This window comes from Ceratotherium simum, chromosome 10, assembly GCF_057802395.1.
Source record: "Ceratotherium simum simum isolate JZ-2026a chromosome 10, ASM5780239v1, whole genome shotgun sequence".
Taxonomy (NCBI): domain Eukaryota; kingdom Metazoa; phylum Chordata; class Mammalia; order Perissodactyla; family Rhinocerotidae; genus Ceratotherium; species Ceratotherium simum.
Genome location: NC_141909.1, coordinates 60,663,766 through 60,689,206, shown reverse-complemented (window position 1 = coordinate 60,689,206; position 25,441 = coordinate 60,663,766). Strand labels below are relative to the sequence as shown.

Genomic DNA, 25,441 nt, shown 5'->3' with positions numbered 1-25,441 from the left:
GGAAGAAGTACTCTGGCCACACCTGTGTCATGTTCCCATCCTTCTGGTAGAGTGAGGTGGGAAAGGAAGCAGACAGGTCTATCGCTAGAAGAGGCCAAATAGCTACCAGAGATTTTCTTTTTCTTTTCTGATTCAGTTAATTCTACTTCTATTGTTATTATTTTCTATCCTTCTTTTATTGGAGATTTTTGGGGCAGGTTCCTTTTTAACTTGTTTAATTGAATTCTTATTTATTTTTATTCCCATATGAATGGATTATAATTCTAGATTCTGACCCTCTCACATGTCCTGCCAACAATATCAAGGCTCCCTTTCAAGAACTGTTGCTGATTTTTAGCATTTATTTTGTGGAACTCTTGTGGGCTTGATTCCATCTCATCTTTTTGTAAAATTTTTAGTAAGCATACACAGTCTGTTCACACATAAATATGTTGGCTAAAGATTTAATTATGAGGTTAGAGACTTTCCTTTTAGAACTCTGTAGATTTTCTCCATGGTCTTATGACATTCGGTTTTATAGAACTCCAAAGAGAACTTGATTTTTATCCTTTTTTTTTGTTAAGTTCACTTTGTAGGAAAGTACTTTGAGAGAAGAATGTTTGTTTCTTTTAATAGCCACAGGACACTGAATTTGGGGTCTCATCATTAATCTCAACTGGAAAAATCCTTTAAATGACCAGGTTTAGATCTTTTTTCTGCTTAAGCTGTTATATCTTTGTGCTTCTGCTCCATTTTTTAGTTCCTTTTATTGTTTTTGTTGGCTTCCTCCACTTCCCCCCATTGTTGTAGTACCTTTTTATAGGATAGTACTTTATCTTCTCCATAGCTCTATAATAAACATATATATATATACACACACACATACACACACACTTAGTATCTTTTCTCCATCATTTTAGTTTCTTTGACCTTTTCTTACATTCTGGCAAAATCTTTTGTGTGTCTGTGTTTGCCACTACATTGTGGTGGCAATGTAGTGCCAATGCAGTGCCTCTGAGGCATATTCATTTTGCATTTCCTAGTTCAGTGCCTGGCACATTATGGGTGCTCAGTAAATAGTTTTTGAATGAGTAACTGTAGACTAATTTTGTCCTTTTCAGTTGTCCTCAGTCAGTTTTCTGTGGGGTCATTTCCGCTTTCTGCAGATTTGGATTACCATGCTGCATATGGGGCATATCTGTATACGTGTGTATGTGTTTTTGATCTTTTATCTTGGCCAGCTCTCATTTTGTCTAAGTCTTTTTCTTTTTGTTTTTTCCAGTTATGTCTGTTTTATCTCCTACAGAGAATTAATTTTGGAAGTAACCTTTCCTGTCCATGTCCAAGGGCATTTCTCCCCTTTTCTTGTGCTGCTTTTTTTTTTTCTTTAAATAGAACCTACGTTACTTGTTGTTTATTCTGTTTGCTCTCTTTTCAAAGTGGAGGAGTACAACAGGGCCAGTGTCAGTCCACTGGCATTTGTGTGCTGCATGGCCCGCTGTCAGCGCTAACGCTAGAGGGCAGATTGATGTGCATGGCCCCAACACAGTTTTCAGTGCCCAGGAGGCATTCATCTAATGTCAGTCTGTTGGACTTAACATGACATCTCCTGTGCTTGCTTCCTGCTTTGCTGAAATATAATGTATGTTCTAAAGACTCTGAGGTAGACTTTATGGAAAAATTACTACTACCACTTTATCCCCGCAAAGCACCATTTTCAGGACTCCTCCATTCCTTTTGCCTCCGTCATATGCACTTTATCTTTGGCCATGTTGAATACTAGGAGTTAAAGACTCAGAATGGATATGGACCATCGATGAATAACTGAGAGCTCCCTATATATGGCCTATCTAATTTCAAAATATGGTTCTCTTTCTTTAAGAACCCCCATCTTACAGAATGGAGGTTCCTCAAAAATTTAAAAACAGAACTGCCATATGATCCAGCAATTTCACTTCTGGATATTTATCTGAAGAAAACCAAAACAATACTTCGAAAAGATATACGCACCCCCATGTTCATTGCAGCATTTTTTACAATAGCCAAGACATGGAAACAATCTAAGTATTCATCAATGGATGAATGGATACAGAAGATGTGGTGTATATATATATAATGGAATATTATTCAGTCATAAAAGGAATGAAATCTTGCCATTTGCGACAACATGGATGGACCTCGAAGGCATTATGCTAAGTGAAATAAGCCAGACAGAGAAAGACAAATACTGTATGATCTCACTTATATGGGGAATCTAAAAAGCAAATAGTAATAAGCTCATAGATACAGAGAACAGATTGGTAGTTGCCGGAGGCAGGGATTGGGGGGTGGATGAAAGGGGTGGAAGGGGGATCAAAAGCTACAAACTTCCTGTTATAAAATAAATGTCATGGGGGTGTAAAAAAAATAAAGTAAACTGGAATTGACAAATAAATATAATGTATCTGGACTTTCCCAAAACATTTGACAAAATTTTTCTTGATATGTTCATGAAAATGGAAAATATGAGTTAAATGATATGACTAGGTGAATTCACAGTTATTTAGTTAAGTTAAAAAAAACCCAAACTTTCTTTTTATAAATAGAACAAAGACACTCAGACGAGAGTGATAACTTTAAATTATAGTAGATCAGTTACCAACTCAGAACTAGACTTTATGGTTGTTGAGCAGGTAGTGTGGAGTGCCAGTTGGCTCATTTCTTATGACTGGTGGGTTGAATGACGTGATTGGGGTGGGTGCACATGAGTGACCAGCACAGTTGCCCAGAGAGTAGTAGGAAGGGCATCCCCAAGTTTGAGGGTGGTGGGGGGAGGTGTTCAGTTTGGGTATGGGGTAGGGCTGTCTTGGTCTGAGGAAAACAGAGCAGGCAGGAGAGTTTCACCCTAATTTGTAGGGGATTTGGGGCCTGGAACTGCGTAGTTTGAGAATATAGATTTTGATTCCCCTCAAAATATGGATTGCAGAATTGAAGAATGATCTTATGAAATTTTAAAACATTACTAAACTAATTTTATAGTTATTATGTAAATAGATACATTTAAAATATGAAAATAATAAATTCGAAAAAGGGAATGCTGTATTAAGAGGCATATATACTGTGTGTTATTTCCTTCTGTTACATAATTTTATTGCCCCTAAAATGTTTGCTTTCTCCACTTAATAATAATCTCCAAAGAGCAGGGATTGTTTTTCTTACTCATGGCTCTATCCCTAGTACTTAGCAAGGTGCCTGTGCTTAGTACTTACTCAGATTGTTTGTTCAATGAGTAAGTGAATGAAGAAATAAACAAACCAACAGGCAAATGAAAAATTGGGAGACAGTAAATTAGGAAATGCTAACTACAATGTTAACATGGAAGTCCTGAAAACATTTATAATTTCAGCAAAGTTGGCATGAGAATTAGCTTGATACAGTGAGAACTGAGCAGAGCAATAGGTAATGGACAAAAATCATGTCGTATCATATATGTGATTCCTTATCATAATTTGTACTCTGTTTTGATGTCAGGGAGTATTTAGTTGAAATTCGTACAGTGAACTCTTAGTGCAGTAGAACTACATAGAGAAAGAGAACAATTACACAAATGCATTTAGCCTTTTTAAAAAAAAACAGTTTTAATGCTAAATATTTGAATATTGAGTATTTAAAATTCAAAATTCAAAGAATAAATTTTTATTTTTTTTGAAACAAAAGATGTATGAGTGACTCCAGGAGCCAGAAGTGTCTAGGACACTTAATTAAGACAAAATCATATCTCAATTCCTATGCCTTACTGTTTAGTGAAATAATTCATTAATTATGTCATGGAACTTTTTGTAATAATATAGCACCTAAACATAGAGTACCTCACCTATACAAGGCCTGTGCAAGGTGCTCTTCATAGCTTTAATCCTCAAAACAACCCTGAGAGGGAGGTGTTATCATCCCCATTTACAGATAACACAGAGCCTTAGAGAGATCCCATACTGTGCCCAAGATCACCCAGGTAGGAAGCAACAGACTGCTTGCTCTGCGCAATGATCAGTGATTGTTTCAGCACCCACCCCACCTCCACACTACAGAAACTTTTAAATACACTCTACCTTTATTTATTTATGTGTAGGGCTGGTTATTAAAGAAAAACCTAGTACATCCTTATGATTTTATTCTTGAGTTTTATAAAGGAACCAGACACAATGTTCTTCCAATGCTCTCTTTTTTGTTCCTGACACCACCCTCTGAGAATCACAGTGTGGTCTTCATATACTTTGTCTTTGAATACTCTGTCAACTTTCAGTATCTGCTTTAAAGGCTGACTGGTGTCCCTTAATATGCTGTTCAAACTTATCCACACCCTGAGAGTGGACAAGTTCCCATCACTCTTACCCTCCCCACATTGGAGACTTGAGGCATCCGTACCAAAAACAGCATCTCTACTGAAAATAGGGAATGTTTTTTAAGTCTTCTAGGTTTTTTTGTTGTTTTTTTTTTTTGGTGAGGAAGATTACCCCTGAACTAACATCCATTGCCAGTCCTCCTCTTTTTGCTGAGGAAGATTGGCCCTGGGCTAACATCCGTACCCATCTTCCTCCACTTTTTTTATATATGAGACACCTGCCACAGCATGGCTTGATAAGCAATGGGTAGGTCTGCGCCCAGGATCTGAACTTGTGACCCCCGGGCCTCCAAAGCAGAGCACACAAACTTAACCACTACGCCACTGGGCTGGCCTTAAGTCTTCTGTTTTATCATCAAAATTCACACCAACAGTTTTGATTTCTACTTCATAACGTATATGTATCCCAATGGAATTCTTGGTCACAAACAACAAATACTGAAGGCATTTATTAGAACGATATAAGGTAACTCACAGATCTGACAGAAATCCTAGGGAACCAGATTTGGGAAGTAGGAATATAGGGAGATGAGGGATTTAGAACCATAACCAAGGTTATACTATAGGAATAGCTGGTTAGAGTCCTGCTGTCAACTGGTGTATATGTTTGTGTATGCACGTTTGTGTGTAATATTCTTCATTGATTAATTGCATCATTGTTAATAAGAAAAATATTAGGAAAAATGGAATTAGCCCAAAAGTACATCAATAGGGTCTTGGTAACATAACTTTTATAATAATTTAATAAGAAATTGCAAACAATAATAATCATGTAATGTATCTGTATAATGGAATGCTATATTACTGTAAAAAATATTGTAGTAGAACTAAACATACACTCATAGAATGATATTCAAGATATAAAAAGTGAGAAGAAGTTACAAAATACTATGTTTAGTATTATTCTATTTTTGCTTTAAAATATATTTATTTTTATATGTCTAGAAAAAATTTGGGAGGACTATCTACCAAGTTGATAATAGTTGTCATCTCTGGGTAATTGGTTAATGGGAACCTTTGATTTATTACATCATATTTCTATAATGTTTGAAATATTTTTTCAAATAAATGTAAAGTAAATGAATATACCTCTACTAACTGGAGCCTTCAGTTATAAGATTTTTTCTCTATTATTTTTTATATAAATAGGGCAATGACAGCCGTATTTGGCTTTTTCTGTTCTATGTAAATAATTGTTCTCAAAAACAAGAATTGAAACTCCTTTTCCCCACCTTCCTCACCATCCACCATGATAGTCTTCATTTTATCAGTGAGTATGGCTAGCTGAATATTTAAAGAGCAAATAAAGAACAGATTTGAAATAATTTTACATTGCAATTTTGTGATTGCTATGGTGTAGTATGCTTTTAAATATTGTTGTACCGCAGTACGTGAGTCCTAACCCCCCTTTTGTTTTTCATGTTTTATTTTATCTATTATTATCATCATTATCATCATTACTCTCCTTAGTCAAAATATCTTGTTTTAAATATAGGCTTAAAAAGCCTGTCACAACCAAATAAAGTGTACATATTTCTTTTCTTTTTTAAATATATTTTTGATTGTAATTAAAAAATAATAATAATAAAATAAATAAATATAGGCTTATTTTTGAAAAGTACTCCTTTTCCATTCTTGCATAATCTTTGTGTTTCTATTGTAGGAAAGATTTTAAACTTTGAGTAAAAACTTTTTTTTTTTTTTTGTGAGGAAGATCAGCCCTGAGCTAACATCCATGCTAATCCTCCTCTTTTTGCTGAGGAAGACCGGCTCTGAGCTAACATCTATTGCCAATCCTCCTCCTTTTTTTCCCCAAAGCCCCAGTAGATAGTTGTACGTCATAGTTGCACATCCCTCTAGTTGCTGTATGTGGGACGCGGCCTCAGCATGGCCGGAGAAGTGGTGTGTCGGTGCGCGCCCGGGATCCGAACCTGGGCCGCCAGTAGCGGAGCGCGCGCACTTAACCGCTAAGCCACGGGGCTGGCCCGAGTGAAAACTTTTAAGTAAAATTTTTAAAATATCTTCCTTAAAATATTTTATATGTATTTAAATTTGGTATAAAACTTGATGAAACCTATTTTCGTCTGATTGATTTTAATGTTTCAAATTACTGAACTGAGGTTATTGAAAACTTATAAAGCATTTTGATATAACAGTTTAATCACATTGAGTTAAATTCATGATGTTTGTTTGTTTTTAGCATTCCATATTGGAAGAAGAGATTTCTATAGATGAAAAAAATGCCTTTGTTTAGTAAATCACACAAAAATCCAGCAGAAATTGTGAAAACTCTGAAAGACAACATGGCCATTTTGGAAAAGCAAGACAAAAAGACAGACAAGGTATGTGCTAAAACAATAACATTATCATTAAAATACATGTATTCCAAGACCAAAAAACAGCATAAAAGCTTAGAGTTAGAGTCCCAGATGGGTCTGTTATGTGCACATAGAGTTCCTATAAACACATTTATATTGATTTCAGATTTTATGCAACTGATAATTGCTACAGTGCAACCTCATTTTAGCATTATTTTAAGATCTTACCAAGTAAGGCTTCCTCATAGGAAGGGCTTTTTAGTATTTTAGTTATTCCTTCAAAGGGATGTTGAATCCTACATATTGGATTTCTCTCTAAAGTGTTAGTTTATGGCAAGATTCACAATATCTATAAAGTTAATACCCTTAAGTTCATAGTATCTTTCTGTCCCAGTGTATGGTACAATCTTGTATTCTTATAAGGATAAAAAATATATTTTTAATTCTAGTGAACTTTGTAATATTGAGCCAAATATTGGCCCAAGTAGAAAGAAGAAATGACCTTCATAAAAGTAAATCTAGGGGCCGGACTGGTGGCATAGTGGTTGGGTTTGCACACTCTGCTTCGGCAGCCCAGGGTTCGCAGGTTCTGATTCCGGGCATGGACCTACGCACCGCTTATCAAGCCATGCTGTGGCGGCGTCCCATATAAAGTAGAGGAAGATGGGCACAGATGCTAGCTCAGGGCCAATCTTCCTCAGCAAAAAGAGGAGGATTGGCAATAGATGTTAGCTCAGGGCTAATTTTCCTCACCAGAAATAAAAAATTAAAAAAAGTGAATCTAAATGACAAAAGAGAAAAAAGAGAAAAACGTAAAGAGATACTCATTTTCATTAGTAATCAGGAAAAGGTCAATTAAAACCACAATAAATTCGTATTACACACGTACTATCTTGGCAAAAAGGAAAAACATCTGGTAGTATTAAAGGTTGACAAGTATGGAGAGCAATAAGAACTTTCATTCACTGTGAGTAATAAAGCATAAATTGGTGTTTGGAAACCAGTTTGGTATATTATCTGAAATGTGAAGATATGCATGTTCTGAAACCCTGCAGTTCTGCTCTTAGGTATAAACTCTAGAGATGTTCTTGCAAATGTGCACCAGGATGCATGTACAAGAATGTTCATAACATTGTTGTTCATAATAACCCTTCAATAGAAACAACCCAAATGTCCATCAATGGTAGAACTGATCAAGAAGTTGTGGTCTAGCCATCAATGGAATACTATAGAGCAAAGAAAATTAGAGAACTGCTGCCTACATGCAGCAGCATGGGTGAATATGGTGTTGAGAGAAAGAAGCAAGTCATAAAAGGGTACATACAAATGCTGTTCCAAATCAGCAGAACTGAACTGTATTGTTTGAGGATGCAAGCGTAAGTGAGAAAAGTGTAAAGAAAAGTAAATAAATGATTGTCATCAAAGACATGAAAGTATTTACTTCTAGCCTGAAAAGGGGGCATTCAGGTGTCTTCTGGTGTACCAAAAATGTTCTATTTCTTGACCTACATTATGGTCACACAGGTGTTTGCATTATAATTACTCTTTATATATATGTTTAAGGTACTCTTCTGTGGATATATCTCATAATTTAAGAAACTTACAACCTTTATTTGTTTTTTTGTGTGTGTGTGAGGAAGATCAGCCCTGAGCTAACATCCATGCCAATCATCCTCCTCTTTTTTTTTTTTTCTTCCTGAGGAAGACTGGCCCTGGGCTAACATTCGTGCCCATCTTCCTCTACTTTATATGGGACTCCACTACAGCATGGCCTGACAAGCAGTGCATCGGTGTGCGCCCAGGATCTGAACCCGGGCAGCCAGCAGCTGAGCATGCCCACTTAACTGCTATGCCACGGGGCAGGCCCCAGCTTCTAACCTTCAATAAATTAAGGATTGCTTTGATCAGGTCATAAAATGTATCTGGAAATTATTTTTTAAAGTAATGTCGTGCTACTATGAATTATTTTTATTTATTTTGCCTTATTCCCTTTTTCAGTTATAATGATTAGAGTACTTTACTTGAAAGTAATAGAACTGCGTTTCTTTAAAAATATTTAGCAAATCAAATTAACTAATTGGCCTGTTCTCCTTTCCTCACCTGTATTAATTTTTCAAAAATTTTTGTTGAGTGTGATTCACATATCATATAACCCTGTACCTATTAGCAGTCGTTCCTCATTCTCCCCTCTCCAGGCCCTAGCACCCACTAATCTACTTTCTACTTCTATGGATTTTCCTATTATTCTTTAATATGCAATGAGGTGGGTTTTTTTTGGAAGTTTCATAGACAGCAAAAAAGATAATGATTATGTGTGAGGGGTAAGTGGATTGACAAAGTTTATGGGTTTTGGCAGCTTATGATTTTATACCTAGTCCATTAAAAAATCAGAATAGGGATTTGTTGAAAAACTTTAACAAATGCTTTAAGTAAATACTAGTAGCTACTGATAAGTCTTCAAAATGGAGTCAAATGTAATTTTCAAGAGTTATTTTTATAGTTAATTACTAGCAAAGTTGGCTGTGTCTGAGTATGATTTAAAGGAAGATTGTTTCAATTATGTTGACTAAGTAGAAATACTAGAGATCTTTTTTATATAAATAAATTGTAGTAACATTTTCTAAAATAAAAAAGCTGTGCCTACTAAATGTTTTTGTTTGTTTGTAACTGTACAGTATTCTTTGATCATAAATAATCAGGGCCCAAGAAGTGGTTTTTGTTTGTTTATAGCCTGAAAATTTTTATTGTTCTTAACTATTAGCATACTTTTTGGTCACTAGACTTCAGAAGAAGTGTCGAAATCACTGCAAGCAATGAAAGAAATTCTGTGTGGTGCAAATGACAAGGAACCCCCAACGGAAGTTGTGGCTCAGCTGGCACAAGAACTCTACAATAGTGGGCTGCTGGTGACACTGATAGCTGACCTACAGTTGATAGACTTTGAGGTAAACTATCTGTAAAAGGACATCTCTGCTTTTTGATTTTAGTATATATAACTATCAGTATTTGACTTTAATTTTTTATTACTGATTATTTAAAAATTCAGTTTTTTCTAAAACATCTAAAATCACTTTAATCTTTTTTTTAGAAGAGCAAAAAGGTATACTACAGTTAAGTTTTGTGCAGCGAAGTAGCAAAGTTAGTAGCTAATAATAACATTTGTTAAATTCTTACTACATGTTGTACGGTTGTAAGCACTCAACTCATTTAATTCTTAAAATAACCTATGTGATTGGTACTATATTATTAGCCCCGTTTCATAGATGAAGAACCTAAAGTTCAAAGATATTAAGTAATTTGCCCAAAGGCACTCAGTTACTAAGAGCCTAAGCTGGGATTCAAACTCAGTGTCTCTCAAGCCTGTTCTTTTAATTAAAATATTATACCAATTTAAAAAGTTTGTTAAAGGCTAGTAATATAGGATATTTGTCTCATTTTGAAAGCAATTATACTTAATTTATCTAAATAATAAATTAAATAAAACAAAAACCTAGAAACATAAGTGGTGAATATGTGTAGGTGTTTTATTATCTATGGTATATCTAACTTAGAACAGTGATTTTTCAGTGAAAAATGTGTACATTAGGCAAGTTTGGGCATTGGCTATTTCAATGGTGGAAGTCTTGGTTTTGATTTGTTTATTGTTTTGTTGCTACTATCAGGCTTTTGTTGCTATCAGGTCAGTGCTTAAGTCTCCATTAATTCTCAGAGATAGAGGATAATGCAGATTTCTAAAGTGAATTGCTTTTAGTTTTGTAACTAAGGAGGTAAAAGGAAAACTAGTTACAGTGGTTAGACCAAGGTATGGTCAGGGCTCTGGGGACCTGTGGAAATACTGGGCCAGAGCTCTCTGGACAGCTTAGATGGGGGAAAATTTTTGGCTGCTTCAAGCCAAGAAGGAGGAATGCAGAGCAAGACTGCTCTGGAGATGTGGAGCCAGGTGTGTTGGCTGGAAGCACCAGTGAGGACCCCAAAGAGCCCAGACTTCAGCTCCTCCTTCCTTTCAGATGCACTTGTCTTTTTCTTTCTTTCCTTCCCTTATCTATTCCTGTATCTGACATTTTCTGCCCAATAATCTCTTTTCCTTCTTTTTTCTCTTGCCTGGCTTGCCTACGCTCCCTCCCCATTTTACTCCCCATTTCCCTTTTAAACTGGCCATATGTGGAATTAAAGTGTAGCTTTATCATTATGTTTATATGCTTTCGTGTTTCTTTTATTTAGTTTAAAATGAGATATTATGAACATTTATAGAAGCTGTGCATAATGGAAAAACACTTGACTTGGGATTAGAATTGTTTAGAGTCCCTGCTCTGGCATTCTATAGTCAGTAACATAACTTCTTTGAGACTAAATTTTCTCATCTAAAAAATGGGAATAATATAAACTTACAGCATTGTTTTAAATATTAAACTAAATAAAATATGTATACGTATGAAAGAACACTAAATACATGTGCAAATTATATAAAAATACAACGTAGTATAGTTTCATTTCCTCTTTCTCAAACTAAAGTTAAATTTAAGCTGGTTTATTTTTGTTATAACTCTTGACATTTGTTTGGTTTTTTTGTTTATTATTTTAGTTTGAGGTTTAGTTGGTCAGTGACTGTAAAAGGGAAAACGGCCCCTGCTCTTGGATTACAGTATTATATTTCTATACATTTATTTTTTTGCACATTTCCCTGAAAGCAGCAATATATTAAGCTATTATCATCATTAATTAATATGTTAGCTTGAGTTAGTTTATGACATTAGCCCAATTTGCACTTGGATGCTGGAGGGAATATGACCAAGGATGGTTATGTTTTGAAGAATAAGTCAGGGATAAGATGTTGTCAGGTACAATGATCTGGAGAAGCCTTGAGCAGCCACAGAATAGTATGGGTTCAAATTGCTCTCCAGGAGTTAGGGAGATAGGAGTACACCAATGAGAAACTTTGAGTACCTCACAACTTTGTTCAGCATTGGCTTAGACAACAAAAGTGGAACAGTAAGAAACACTTAGGTGAATTTCCCTTATTTTACATGATATACTGAAAATAAATAAATTTACAGAGGATGTTTACTTAAAAATTGTTTTGGGATTAAGATTCAATTGCCTAAAACTTGAATTATACATTATCAAGTAGAGTAAACTTTTACTCTCTGGAATCCCTGGAGAAAAGAAATATCTTTCTGAATATTTGAATTTTCCATGTAGCTAAAGATTAACTCTTCAAATGCAAAGAGTTAAATAGATTACTTTTGTGGATTACCTTACATTTTCTTTATAAAATGCATTATATGCTTGCCTCTCCTCCAAAATAATATATTAGATATAACAATTTTTTTACTGATAGCTCAAAACTATCATTGTGAAGATCTGTTATTGTGATAGTAGCAGATAGTTCTTTTTTCTCCCCTAGCCTTATTGAGGTATAATTGACCAGACAGTTCTTGCCTTTGTTCATTCAATTGATGTAACACAATACTCAGAACATAATTTTAAATGAATGTGACATTCAGTAGATGAAGCTGTCCTTCTCAAGCCCAGAGAAAGTAAATACTATAAATACTTCTTGGTTGAATGAATGAATGAAAAACAGTTAAAATTTAGGACAGTTTGGTTTTAAGCATTCTACCAACTACATACTCATAGTATTTTCAGGAAGGAGGCAGCATTACTAGCATTGTTAGCCTACCTGGAGAAATGTGCTATATATCTTTTTAGACTGAAGGCATAAATGATCAGCATACAGGCAGCAACTTTCCTTCTCAAGCCTAAAGTATCCATATAAGCCAGTGACAGCTTAATAAAATTCCTCCTAACTTCAAAACTCAGTCTAATCACACAGAACCCCACCCTCCTCATCTCCTAGTTCATAGGTAGCACGGGTACAGCACCTTCTGGATTGAGAGTATCTTGAGTACTAGGATGGTGTTTCCCACACCTAGTGCCATGTCCATTGGTTGGTTGAATGAATGTAGGAATGAGAATGAGAGAGAGAAGCAGAGGTAACAGAATTGGACCAAAGGAAGATGTCTTGAGGCACAGCATTAAGCCACTTTTCTGAAAGAATTAGTAAATTGTGTAGAAAATAATTCAAGAGTAATGATGATAATATTTCATTAAGTGAATAACCTCTCCTGGAGCTTCTTTGAAGAGTACAATAGTCATTTGACTATAAAATTTCTGATGTGTTTTTGTAACAAGAAAGAAAAATTATTACTTTGGGGATGGGCTGCAGCTTTTGCCAGATAACCTAAAAGGACAGAACATTCCTTACAGAGAAAAAAGTGAACTTTTGTTTAGAAGACACCTAGATGGGCTTTTTTGTTAGTTGTGAAAGGTGAGGTCTCGAGGCAGTGTTTGGAAGGAAAAGCCTGAAAGAAAAGAGCTTAGATTCCCTTTGTAGAGTAAAGTAACAGAAATTTGAGGAATGCCCTCTCTTTGGCTAAATTTGTTAGGAGCAGGAAATAGAAGAGAGATAGGGGTAGGGTTTGGAGTGAGAGGGAAGGCTCCAGAACCATGAGAGAGGGAGGGGCTTGAGGAAAAAGATGATCAGGAATGGTAAGGAACCTTTAATAATAGTGATAAGTAGGATTCAATTTGAAGTTGTTTCTGCACTGTGCTATAATTACCCTTTCTTACCCTTAAACCTTTGATAAAAGGACTATGTAATAATAGTCTATGTTGAGTGAAGGAGAAGTGGCAGTTTTCCACACTTGGGATAAATAGGGTATTGAGAAAATAACTAGTTGCAGGAGGCAAGACAATGGACAGGGGTTGAGAGGAGCTGGGAGCAGGGATTTGAAATCCAGAGCTGACAGCAGTGATGGTGGCCCAAGGCGTTGCCTTAAATTGGGTAGCAGGGACTGACTCAGGAATCTGGGTGACAAACCCATTTCTCCTTCAGAAATCAAGAGGGGAGTGGTCCATTGGGGTAAGGAAAGTATTGGAGGATCCTGCTGTTATATGAATAAGGGCTAGTTAGGAGGCAGACCTTTGGGTTAAGATTGTTTAAAAAGAAAATCTCATTACTTTGTAGCGATAAATTTTTATCTAATCCTTCAAGCCTTAAAATTGCTGACAAAAAAGAACCACTTCAGCTTATGGCTAAGATTGCAAGTCTTTTGATTTTGCAGGCTCAGGATCAAACTCAGAGCTGTGTGTTTTGAGGTTTGGCTGATATTAAAGACGCAGCTTTAGATTCTTTGATGTTTTGAAACACAATGCAATAAGAGATCAAAGGATGAAAATTTATTGCATGTAAGAGTTGATGCATTCATTTTAAAGGCAGGTGTGCCTTGCAAAACTAAGGTGGATGCAAAGTCAGCTGTTCAGGCTGAATTAGAAAGCAGCTCAAAGAAGCAGAAAACTTACTACTGTTTTAATTTAACCTCTAATGATTATTTCTTGCTACGTTAAAAAAAAAATCAGGAAAATAAGCCATTTTGTGGTCCTAAGTTTTTGAAAATTTCTGTCCTGTAAAGATCCTTTTCTCTTCCCTGGCCCTGATTAAAGTGGTCCTTAACCTTTGGTTTTATTACTGTAAAAATGAGAAATCATGAAGCTTTAAGATACAAGCTTTGATTGTACTTCATGCGTATGACAATTTGAAATGCTTACTTTGTGTGTAAGGCATTGATTCTATTTGGTCTTGATCCTGATTGGTTGTTTATATATTTTGCACCTGTCATTAGACAAATTAAGTTAAAGAATTTACAATTTGGAGTGGGGAAATACTATATTATATTAAGTAGGATTTTATGTTATTGTTAGCCTATTGTCCCCGTAAAACTAATGAATATAAACTTTAGAAGCCTTTATACCTATAACAGTACGTAATTTATGGGTGATTAAAAATGGTATTGGTCCTTAATCAGAAGCATAGCCTGTTAATTGTTTGTATTCCCCCTATAAAAATTAAGACAATGACCATTTTAGTTTGACCTTATCATGGTTTTTAAGGAATGTAATCTGCCGTAAGGGTGAAGACTGCTCATGCCACGTATAATGTACAGAATATTTTGTCTGCCCCTCTGCTTTCTGGGGAATGCTCCCTCCTTCCCCACCCACATGATTACAGTGGGAGGAACCATTTTGTGCAACATGACATCCTGCCCGACACACAGCTGATTGGCCAGCAGTGGACATCTGACCAAAGCAGGACCAGAGTTTTTCTGCAGGATTCTGGAACTTAAAAGTTTTTTAGAGCAATTAGTTCTCTGCTAACGTGTGCTTGGTTTCTCTGAAACTTTCTCAGTATCTGTAAATTAGTTTAGTTTGAATTTTAGTCCTCTGGGAAAGAGTCCTTGCTAATCCATGCAGCGAACGCTCACCCCACCCCACCCCACCCTCGCCCCCCATAGACTGCTCTATCTAGCTCTGCTACTGAAATTCCTCACAAACATTTGCCCTACCCACCTCAACTCTCCCTGCCCGCCTCACCCAAGGTAACACGTACAGGAGCAGAATAGAGAAGTCTGTGACTTCCGTGGCTACAATTAACTTTCATTTTTTAAAATTAAGGTGTAATTTACAAATAGTAACCTTCTCCCCTGCACAGTTCTGTGATATAGAACAATTCTATCACCTCCCAAAATTCTCCCACGCCCCTTTGTAATCAGCTCTTTTTCCTACCCCTAGCTTTTGGCAACCACTGATCTATCCTCTATTCCTGTATTTCTGACTTTGCAGACATGTAAATGTAACTCACACAGAATGTAGCCTTTTGAGTCTGGCTTCTTTCACTTAGTATAATGTATTTGAGATTCATCCATGTTGTTGCCATGTGTCAGGAGTTTGTTCCTTTTTATTGCTGAGTAATAGTCCATTGTGCAGATGTACCACAGATCATTTATCCATTCCCCAGTTGAGAGGTATTTAGGGAATTTCCAGTTTTTAGCAATTACAAATGAGACCTCTGTAACCATTTATAGTTTTTTGTGTGTGGATATAGGTTTTCATTTCACTTGGATAAATACCTAAGAGTAGGATTTTTGGATAGTCTTGGGGTTTTTTGTTTGTTTTGGCTTTGGTTTTTTTTTTTTTTTTAATTTTTTATTTATTTTTCCCCCAAAGCCCCAGTAGATAGTTGTATGTCACAGTTGTACATCCTTCTAGTTGCTGTATGTGGGACGCGGCCTCAGCATAGCCAGGCAAGCAGTGCGTCGGTGCACACCCGGGATCTGAACCCGGGCCGCCAGCCAGTGGAGCGCACGCACTTAACCACTAAGCCACGGGGCCGGCCCCCGGCTTTGGTTTTTTAATTTTAGCCTTTCTAATAAGTGTTAGTGGTATCTTATTGTGGTTTTAATTTGCATTCCCCTAATGACTAATGAGGTTGAGCATGTTGTCATGTGTTTATTTGCCATCATATCTCTTCTTTTATGAAGTGTCTGTTCAGATCTTTTGCTGTTTCTATTTGGTTGTTGAATTTTGAGAATTATTTGTGTATTCTGTATACAAGTCAATGGCAGAAATTTTAAAGTGGGTGTTTTCTTTTCCAATCTGTGCCCTATTTTACTCTCTCATTTGCCTTTTCTCACTTCTGTTATCAGTGAAGGATGCTCTTTATTAGCAGTTACTTCTAATTGCTGTGACTACTGTTGATCACTTCTGTCTTCCCTCTTTTTCTCTTTTCTTATTTGATTCCACTTGGTACTTCCATATATATCATTCATTCAGCAAATAATCGTTGAGCATCTTATATCGGGCTGATCTTTTTTGAATTTGCCAGCTAACAAAAGTGCTTCTTCACATTTGAGATGTGATCGGTTACATTATATGTAATCTTAGAGTTACTGGCTAATTTCAGACATTTTTGGTCATTTTTAGATGCTTCTTCATTATCATCAAAGATGCTTTTAGAGTTTTTTTCTTTTTTATTTCTTCTGGCCACTTGTAGATCCAGAGCTTGAGATCTGGCAGCCTGAGGGTTGCAGAAGATTGGGTTTGAATAGTTAAGGTTTTACTCCAGTTAGATATAGTGTGATGAATGGATATTTACAAAGATTACATGTAATGTAGAGACCATCATTCATCATTTGTACTTGTTTAAACTTTCTCTAATCCTTTTCATTCTGCTCCTTCTCTTGGTTTTGGGAAGCTGCCCCTGGTAGCAGAACTTGTTTTTATTATCCACAGGGGGCTTCCTTTGCCTTTGCACACATTTGCTAATGAACCAGAAGAATGTTTTCCTCTGTGTAAAAGTTGGATAGAGTTCTGTGGAGCTTCATTTCTGCTGTTCACTGGAATGCTGTATGGAAATGTTCTTGTGACATTTTACTGGGAAGTATGAAAAACACGCTCTTATGACATTTCAAAGAGGATTGATATTTATTCTGCAGTATTACACTTTAGAGTCTGGAAAGGTTTGAACAAAACAGACCACTTCTTTCATTTCAAAATTCATTTATATTTACAGCTATACCTCCTTTATACAGCAAATATATTTTTTAACATCTCTGTAAATGAAATTCATGTAGTATGAATGTTTTTTAGTGTTTTAAAATTGTGAGAGCGACTGATTCTTTTTTTTTTTTAATTTTTTGTTTATTACAGTAACATTGGTTTATAACATTGTAAAAATTTCAGGTGTACATCAGTATACTTCTATTTCTGCATAGATTACATCATGTTCACCACCAAAATACTAATTACAACCCATCACCACACACATGTACCGAATTATCCCTTTCACGCTCCTCCCTCCCCCCTTCCCCTCTGGTAACCACCAATCCAATCTTTGTCCCTATGTGTTTGTTTATTGTTGTTATTGTCTACTACTTAATGAAGGAAATCATATGGTATTTGACCTTCTCCCTCTGACTTATTTCACTTTGCATAATACCCTCAATGTCCATCCATGTTGTCACAAATGGCTATAATTAACAAGACAGGAAACAACATGTGTTGGAGAGGATGTGGAGAGAAGGGAACTCTCATACACTGCTGGTGGGAGTGCAAACTGGTGCAGCCACTATGGAAAACAGTATGGAGAGTCCTCAAAAAATCAAGGATAGAACTACCATATGATCCAGCTATTCCATTGTTGGATAATTACCCAAAGAACTTGAAAACACCAATTTGTAAAGGTACATGCACCCCTGTGTTCATTGCAGTGTTATTCACAATAGCCAAGACTTGGAAGCAACCTAGGTGCCCATCAAGGGACGAATGGATAAAGAAGATGTGGTATATATACACAATGGAATACTACTCAGCCATAAGAAACGACTGATTCTAAAATATACTTTTAAAATGAAGATTTACCTCCTAATTTCTATTAAAATTTGGATTTTGCAGTGTTTTTCTTATGGGAAGATATAGTTTACTTTCCTGTGTGCCTGTTCTTTATCTCTCTGTGTCTCTTCCGCCTAAATACTTGTTCCTCCCTGGCTCCTTTTCCTTCCTTTCTTCTCTGCTATTTACTTCTCTCTCCATCCCTTATTTCTATCCTTCTTTTTATTTCTTTCTGTGAAATAAAATGAAAGCAATGGATAGCTATAGATATTTCTTATATTTAATTATTGCCAACATTTTGCTGTTCCAGTTTCTTATTTCTGCCAGTTAGACATACCATAATTTATTTACCCATGCCTAATTCTGGATATATTGATTGTTTCTAACTCTTTGTTATCACAGCTATGATAAAGATCTCTGTGCCTGAAACTGTTTTTTCTGTATTTAGGATTGTTATTTAGGATTATTTCCTCAGGCTACATTTCTCAAAGTGGGATTCTAACACATCAGTCAGTTATTATTAGATTGCTTTATATCCTTACCAACAATGTATGAGAACCAGCATTGAATTTTGTTATTTAAAAATTTACTGGAACTCCACACTGGGATAGCAACATAGGAGAATCCTGAATTTCCCTCCTCCCATGGACATACTGGATATACAGCTACACAGGGAGCAGTTCCCTCTGAGAGAAATCCACAAACAAGCTGAGTGACTCCTCATCAGGCAACTGAGAAAATACCCACGTCGAAATGGGTAGGAAAGGCTGAGACACACTCTTGCCATAAACCCTACTGCCACCACAGCGCCATACAGTTGGGAGGCAGCCCCCAACTCCCAGCTTCTCCCTGAGGGGCAAAGAGTTTGGACCACATATCTAGTGGCCCAACTTTTAGGCTGCCACCTGATGGGTGGGCCCCCAAATCACCTATCTCTGAAAGCTAACAGGGCTTGCATTCACGAGTCCCACAGGACTATAGCAAACAAAGAAGCAGTTGCTAAAGGGCATGCAAGCATCATTGTAGCTATCTCTCCAGGGCTAGCAGAGAGGGAGCAGGCAAAAATGTCCCTCTCCCAGTCTTTCCGTGGAAGGGGTTTGAGTGCATACTCTATGAGCTGCTGCCTGAGGGTCCGATTTTTAATTAGCATGCAGCTAGGTGCTGAATGTGATCCTCCCAAGATCCCAAAAGAGCTGATGGGCACTTCCCCTACCTTCTTTCTCTGGTTTGCTCAACAGTAAAACCAAGTCACCAGTATCTACCTGGAAGGAGATTGTCCACACATCTAGTACCTCAGTTTTTATGGCTGCCACCTGAGGGATAGGCCCCCAAATTACCTAGCTCTGGTAGTCAATGGGGCTGGCATTCATGAGTCCTGTAGTACTATATGAAACAAAGAAGCAGTTTTTAGATGGAGCATCCCCCACAGCTATACACCCAGGCTCAGTGAAGAAGGAGCAGGCAGTAAAAGCCATCTCCAGTTTCTCCTTGGAAGGGGTTTGACTGCATACTTTCCCAGCTAGTGCCTCAGGGTCCAGCTTCTCATCAGACTGCATGTAGGTGCTGAATGCAATCCTCCCCTTTGGGACACTGATGGGTCTTGGCACACCCTCAACTACTAGGAGCCACTAAGAACAGCTTGGCAGCTTGGACAATCACAAAATTTGAGAGGCAACCAGGAGTTTGGGCCAGATTGATTGGCAAAATTCAACTCCTACAAGATACCATTCTGTCAAGACTGAGAGAGGTGACTGTTTTATCTAATTTACACAGGGTCACAGAAAATGAAGAAACAAGGAAATATGTTCCAAACAAAAGAACAAGATAAATCTCCAGAAACCAATCTTAATGAAATGGAGATAAGTGATTTACCTGATAAGAGAGTTCAAAATAATAGTCATAAGGATGCTTGCTAAAGTCAAGAAGCAATACGTAATAACTAAGGGAGAATTTCAACAAAGAGATAGAAAATATTTAAAAGGACCATCAGAGAACTTAAGAATACAATAACTAAACTGAAAAATTCAATAGAGGAGTTTAACATCAGACTAGATCAAATGGAAGAAAGGATCAGCAAACTCAAAAATGGGGTAGTGGAATTCATGAATCAGATGAATAACAAGAAAAAAGAAGGAAAAAGAGTGGAGATAGCTTAAGAGACTTCAGGAACACCATCAAGCAGACCAATATATGCATGATAGGGGTCCCAGAAGGAGAAGAGATAGAGAAAGGGACAGAAAGCTTATTCAAAGAAATAATGGCTGAAAGCTTCCCTAACCTGGGGGAAGAAATGGACATCCAGATCCAGAAAGCCCAGAGAGTACCAAATAAGATAAATCCACACGGACCCACACTGAGACGTTATAATTAAATTGTTAAAAGTTAAAGACATAGAGAGAATCTTAAAAACAGCAAGAAAAAAGCAACTTGTTACATGCAAAGGAACCTCCATAAGACTATCAGTGGATTTTTCAGCAGAAATCTTAGAGGCCAGAAGGGAGTGGAATGATATATTCAAAGTGTTGAAAGAAGAAACTTCCAATCAAGAATACTATACCCAGAAAAGTTGTCCTTCAGAACTGAAGGAGAGAGAGTTTCCTAGACAAACAAAAGCTGAAGGAGTCAATCACCACTAGATTGGCCTTACAAGAAATGTTAGTGGGAGTTCTTCCAGCCAAAATGAAAGGATACTAATTAGTAACATGGAAACATACGAAAACTCACTTGTAAAGGTAAATATGTAGTTAAATTTAGAATACTCTAATATTGTAATGGTGGTGGGTAAATCACTTATAACTCTAGTATAAAGGTTAAAGGACAAAAGTATTAAAAATAGCTATACAATAATTTGTATAAAATTATAAAAAAATATAAATTGTGACATCAAAACATAAACTATGGGAGGAGAGAATGCACAAAAGTAAAGCTTTTATATGAGTTTGAAGTTAAGTTGTTATCGGCTTAAATTAGACTATTATAAATATGAGATGTTTTATTGTAAGCTTCATGGTAACCACAGAGCAAAAACCTATAGTAGATACACAAAAGATAAAGAGAAAGGAATCAAAGCATATCACTACAAATAATCATCATATCACAAAGGAAGAGAGGAAGAAAGGAACTGCAAAACAGCCAGCAAACAATTAACAAAATGGCAGTAGTCTTAATAAATTTAAGAAGATTAAAATCATAAAACATCTTTTCCAACCACAGTGGTGTGAAACTAAAAGTCAAGTACAAGAGGAAAACTAGAAAATTCACAAATATGTGGAGATTAAACAACATTCTCCTAAACAACCAATGGGTCAGGAAGAAATCAAAACTGAAATCAAAAACTATCTTGAGACAAAGGAAAATGGAAGCAGAACATACCGAAACTTATGGGATGTGGTAAAAGTAGTTTTAAGAAGAAAGTTTATAGTGATAAATGCCTACATTAAGAAAAAAGAAAGATCTCAAATAAACAACCTAACTTTACACCTTAAGGAACTAGAAAAAGAACAAACTAAGCCCAAAGTTAGTAGAAGGAAGGAAATAACAAAGATCAGAGCAGAAATAAGTGAAATAGAGCCTAGAAAGACAACAGAAAAGATCAATGAAACTAAGAGCTGGTTTTTTGAAAAGATAAGCAAAATGGACAGATCTTTAGCTAGACTAAGAAAAAATGAGAGAAGACTCACATAAATGAAATCAGAAATAAAAGAAATGAAACTGATAACAGAAATACTAAGAATCATAAAAAAACTACTATGGACAAATTCCTAGAAATGTACAACCTCTTAAGACTGAATCATGAAGAAATAGAAAATCTGAACAGATCGATTACTAATAAGGAGATTGAATCAGTAATCAAAAACCTCCCAAGAAAGGAAGGTCCAAGACTGGATGGCTTCACTGGTGAATTCACCAAACATTCAAAGAAGAGTTAATACCAATCCTTCTCACACTCTTCCAAAAATAGAAAAGGAGGACCACTTCCAAACTTATTTTATGAAGTCAGCATTACCCTGATACCAAAGCCAGACAAGGACACTAAAAGAAAAGAAAATTATAGGCCAGTATTCCTGATGAACATAGATGCAGAAATCCTCAATAAAATATTAACAAACCAAAGTCAATAATACATTAAAAAGATCATACATCGTGATCAAGTGGAATTTGTCTCTGGGATGCAAGGATGGTTCAGTATCCACCAATCAATCAATGTGAAACACCATGTTAACAAAATGAAGGGTAAAAATCATATGATCATTTCAGTAGATGCAGAAAAAGCATTTGAAAATTCAACATCTTGGGCCGGCCCGGTGGCTTAGCGGTTAAGTGCACGCGCTCCGCTGCTGGTGGCCCGGGTTCGGATCTCGGGCGTGCACCGATGCACCGCTTCTCCGGCCATGCTGAGGCCGTGTCCCACATACAGCAACTAGAAGGATGTGCAGCTATGACATGCAACTATCCGCTGGGGCTTTGGGGGAAAAAATAAATAAATAAAATCTTTAAAAAATAAAAATTCAACATCTTTTTATGATAAGTTGGGTATGGAAAGAATGTACCTCAACATGATAAAGGCCATATATGACAAGCCCACAGCTATGGGGAGAAGCTGAAAACTTTTCCTCAAAGGTCAGAAACAAGACAAGGATGCCAATTCTCACCACTTATTCAACATACTACTGGAAGGTCTAGCCACAGCAATTAGGCAAGAAAAAGAAATAAAAGGCATCCAAATTGGAAAGGAAGTAAAACTTTCCTATTTGCAGGTGATGTAATATTATATAGAGAAAACCCTAAAGACTCCACCAAAAACCTGTTAGAACTAATAAACGAATTCAGTAAAGTTGCAGACAGAAAATCAATATACAAAAATTAGTTTTGTTTCTTTACGTTAACAATGAACAATCAGAAAGAGAAATTAAGAAAATAATTCCATTTACAGTAGCATCAAAAAGAATAAAATATTTAGGAATGAATTTAACCAACAAGGTGAAAGATCTCTACACTGAAGACTGTAAAACGTTGATGAAAGAAATTGAAGAAGACACAAATAAATGGAGCGATATTCTGTGTTCACCCATTGGAAGGATTATTAATGTTAAAATGGCGGTACTACCCGAAGTGATCTACAGATTTATTGCAATACCTATCAAAATTTCAATGCATTTTTCACAGAAATAACATAACAATCCTAAAATTCATATGGAACCACAAAAGACCCTGAATAGCCAAAGTAATCTTGAGAATGAGCAAAGGTGGAGGCATCATACTTCCTGATTTCAAACTATTTTACAAAACTATTTAAAAAGTATGGTACTGACATAAAAACAGATACATAGATCAATGGAAAAAAATATAAACCTAGAAATAAACCCATGTGTATATTGTCAATTAATTTTCAACAAAAGAACCAAGAATATACAGTAGGGAAAGGATAGTCTCTTCAGTAAAGGGTGTTGGGAAGACGGGATATCCACATGCAAAAGAATGAAATTGACCCCCTATGTTACACCATACACAAAAATAAACTCAGAATGGGTTAAGACTTGAACATATGACCTGAAACCATAAAATTCCTAGAAGAAAACAGGGGGTAAGATCCTAGACATTGGTTTTGGCAATGATTTTTTTGGATTTGACACCAAAAGCAAAGGCAACAAAAACAAAAGTAAACAAGGGGGACTACATCAGACTAGAAAGCTGCACAGTAAAGGAAACCATCAACAAAATGAAAAGGCAACCTATGGAATAGGAGAGAATATTTTTGCAAACCACATATGCAGTAAGGGGTTAATATCTACAGTGTACAAGGAACACATACAACTCAATAGCAAGAAGCCAAATAACACAATTGAAAAATGGGTACAGAACCTGAACATTTTTCCAAAGAAGACATATGAATGGCAAACAGGTACATGAAAATGTACTCAACATCAGTAATCATCAGAGAAATGCAAATTAAAACCACAATGAGGGGCCGGCCCTGTGGCTTAGCGGTTAAGTGTGCCCGCTCCGGTTAAGTGTGCACGCTCCGCTACTGGCAGCCTGAGTTTGGATCCTCGGCGCGCCCTGACACACCACTTCTTCGGCCATGCTGTTGCCACGTCCCACATACAGCAGCTAGAAGGATGTGCAACTATGACATACAACTATCTACTGGGGCTTTGGGGGAAAAAAAGGAGGAGGATTGGCAATAGATGTTAGCTCAGAACCAGTCTTCCTCAGCAAAAAGAGGAGGATTAGCATGGATGTTAGCTCAGGGCTGATCTTCCTCACACACACACAAAAAACACCACAATGAGATATCACCTCACACCTGTTAGAATGGCTGTTATCAAAAAGAAAAGATATAACAAATGCTGGCAAGGATGTGGAGAAATAGGAACCCTTGTACACTGTTGGTGAGAATGTAAACTGGTACAACCACTATGGAAAACAGTATGGAGGTTCCTCAAGAAATTAAAAACAGAACTACCATATGATCCAGCAGTATCACTGCTGGGTATGTATCCAAAGGAAATGAAATCATTATCTGGAAGAGATGTCTGTACTCCTGTGTTCATTGCAGCATTATTCACAATAGCCAAGGTATGGAAACAGCCTACATGTCTATCAACAGACAAATGGATAAAGAAAATGTATATATGTATGCATATGTGTATATATATATATACACACACACACATATGAATATTATTCAGCCTTAAAAAAGAAATAAATCCTACTAGTTGTGACAAGGGTGAACCTGAAAGGTGTTATGCTAAGTGAAATAAGCCAGACAGAGAAAGACAAATACTGCATGGTATCACTTATATGTGGAATCTACAAAAAAAAAAAAAATGATGAGCTCAGAAAGAGGGAGTAGAATGGTGGTTGCCAGGGGCTTGGAGGGTGGGGCAAATGGGGAGAGGTTGGTAAATGGGTACAAACTTTCAATTGTAACTTGAATAAGGTCTGAGGATCTAATGTATAACATGGTGTCTGTAGTTGCTAATACTTTATTTTATAATTGAAATTTGTTAAGAGAGTAGAACTTGTGTTGTCACCCCCCACCCCCAAAAAGGGTAAATATGTCAGGTGATATGTGTATCAATTAACTGGATGATGGGAATCTTTTCACAATGTATACATAGGTCAAATCATTACATTGTACACTTTAAATATATTGCAGTTTTGTCAATTATACCTCAGTAAAGCTGAAAATATAAATAAGTAATGTTGGATGAAGAAATACTTTAAAAAAATTAACCTTCTTTATTTTTATTTTAAAATAATTGTGGATTGGCATGCAGTTGTAAGAAATAATACAGAGAGATCTTGTGTACCTTCCTAGTTTCCCCAGTGGTTAACACCTTGCAAAACTATAGGATAGTAGCATGACTAAGATTGATATTGATAAAGTGAAGATATAAAAAATTTCCTACCACAAGGATCCCTCCTCTTGCCCTTTTATAGCCACACTCACCTCTCACCCCCATCACCACCCCATCCCTGACCTCTAGCAATCACTAATCTGGTCTCCATTTCTATAATTTTGTCATGTCAAAAA

General features: G+C 36.4%; 1 protein-coding gene across 9 annotated transcripts in view; it reads left to right on the top strand.

Annotated features, from left to right (window-relative positions):
• CAB39L (calcium binding protein 39 like) overlaps positions 1-25,441 on the top strand; it is a 157,004-nt gene that overhangs the window by 68,750 nt on the left and 62,813 nt on the right. For all 9 annotated transcript variants that reach the window (XM_014790000.2, XM_004433665.3, XM_014790003.2 and 6 more), the window contains 2 exons: positions 6,558-6,699; positions 9,456-9,620. In XM_014790000.2, coding sequence (XP_014645486.1) covers positions 6,589-6,699; positions 9,456-9,620 — 276 coding nt within the window. In that variant the 5' untranslated portion in view covers positions 6,558-6,588. The remainder of the gene's footprint in view (positions 1-6,557; positions 6,700-9,455; positions 9,621-25,441) is intronic.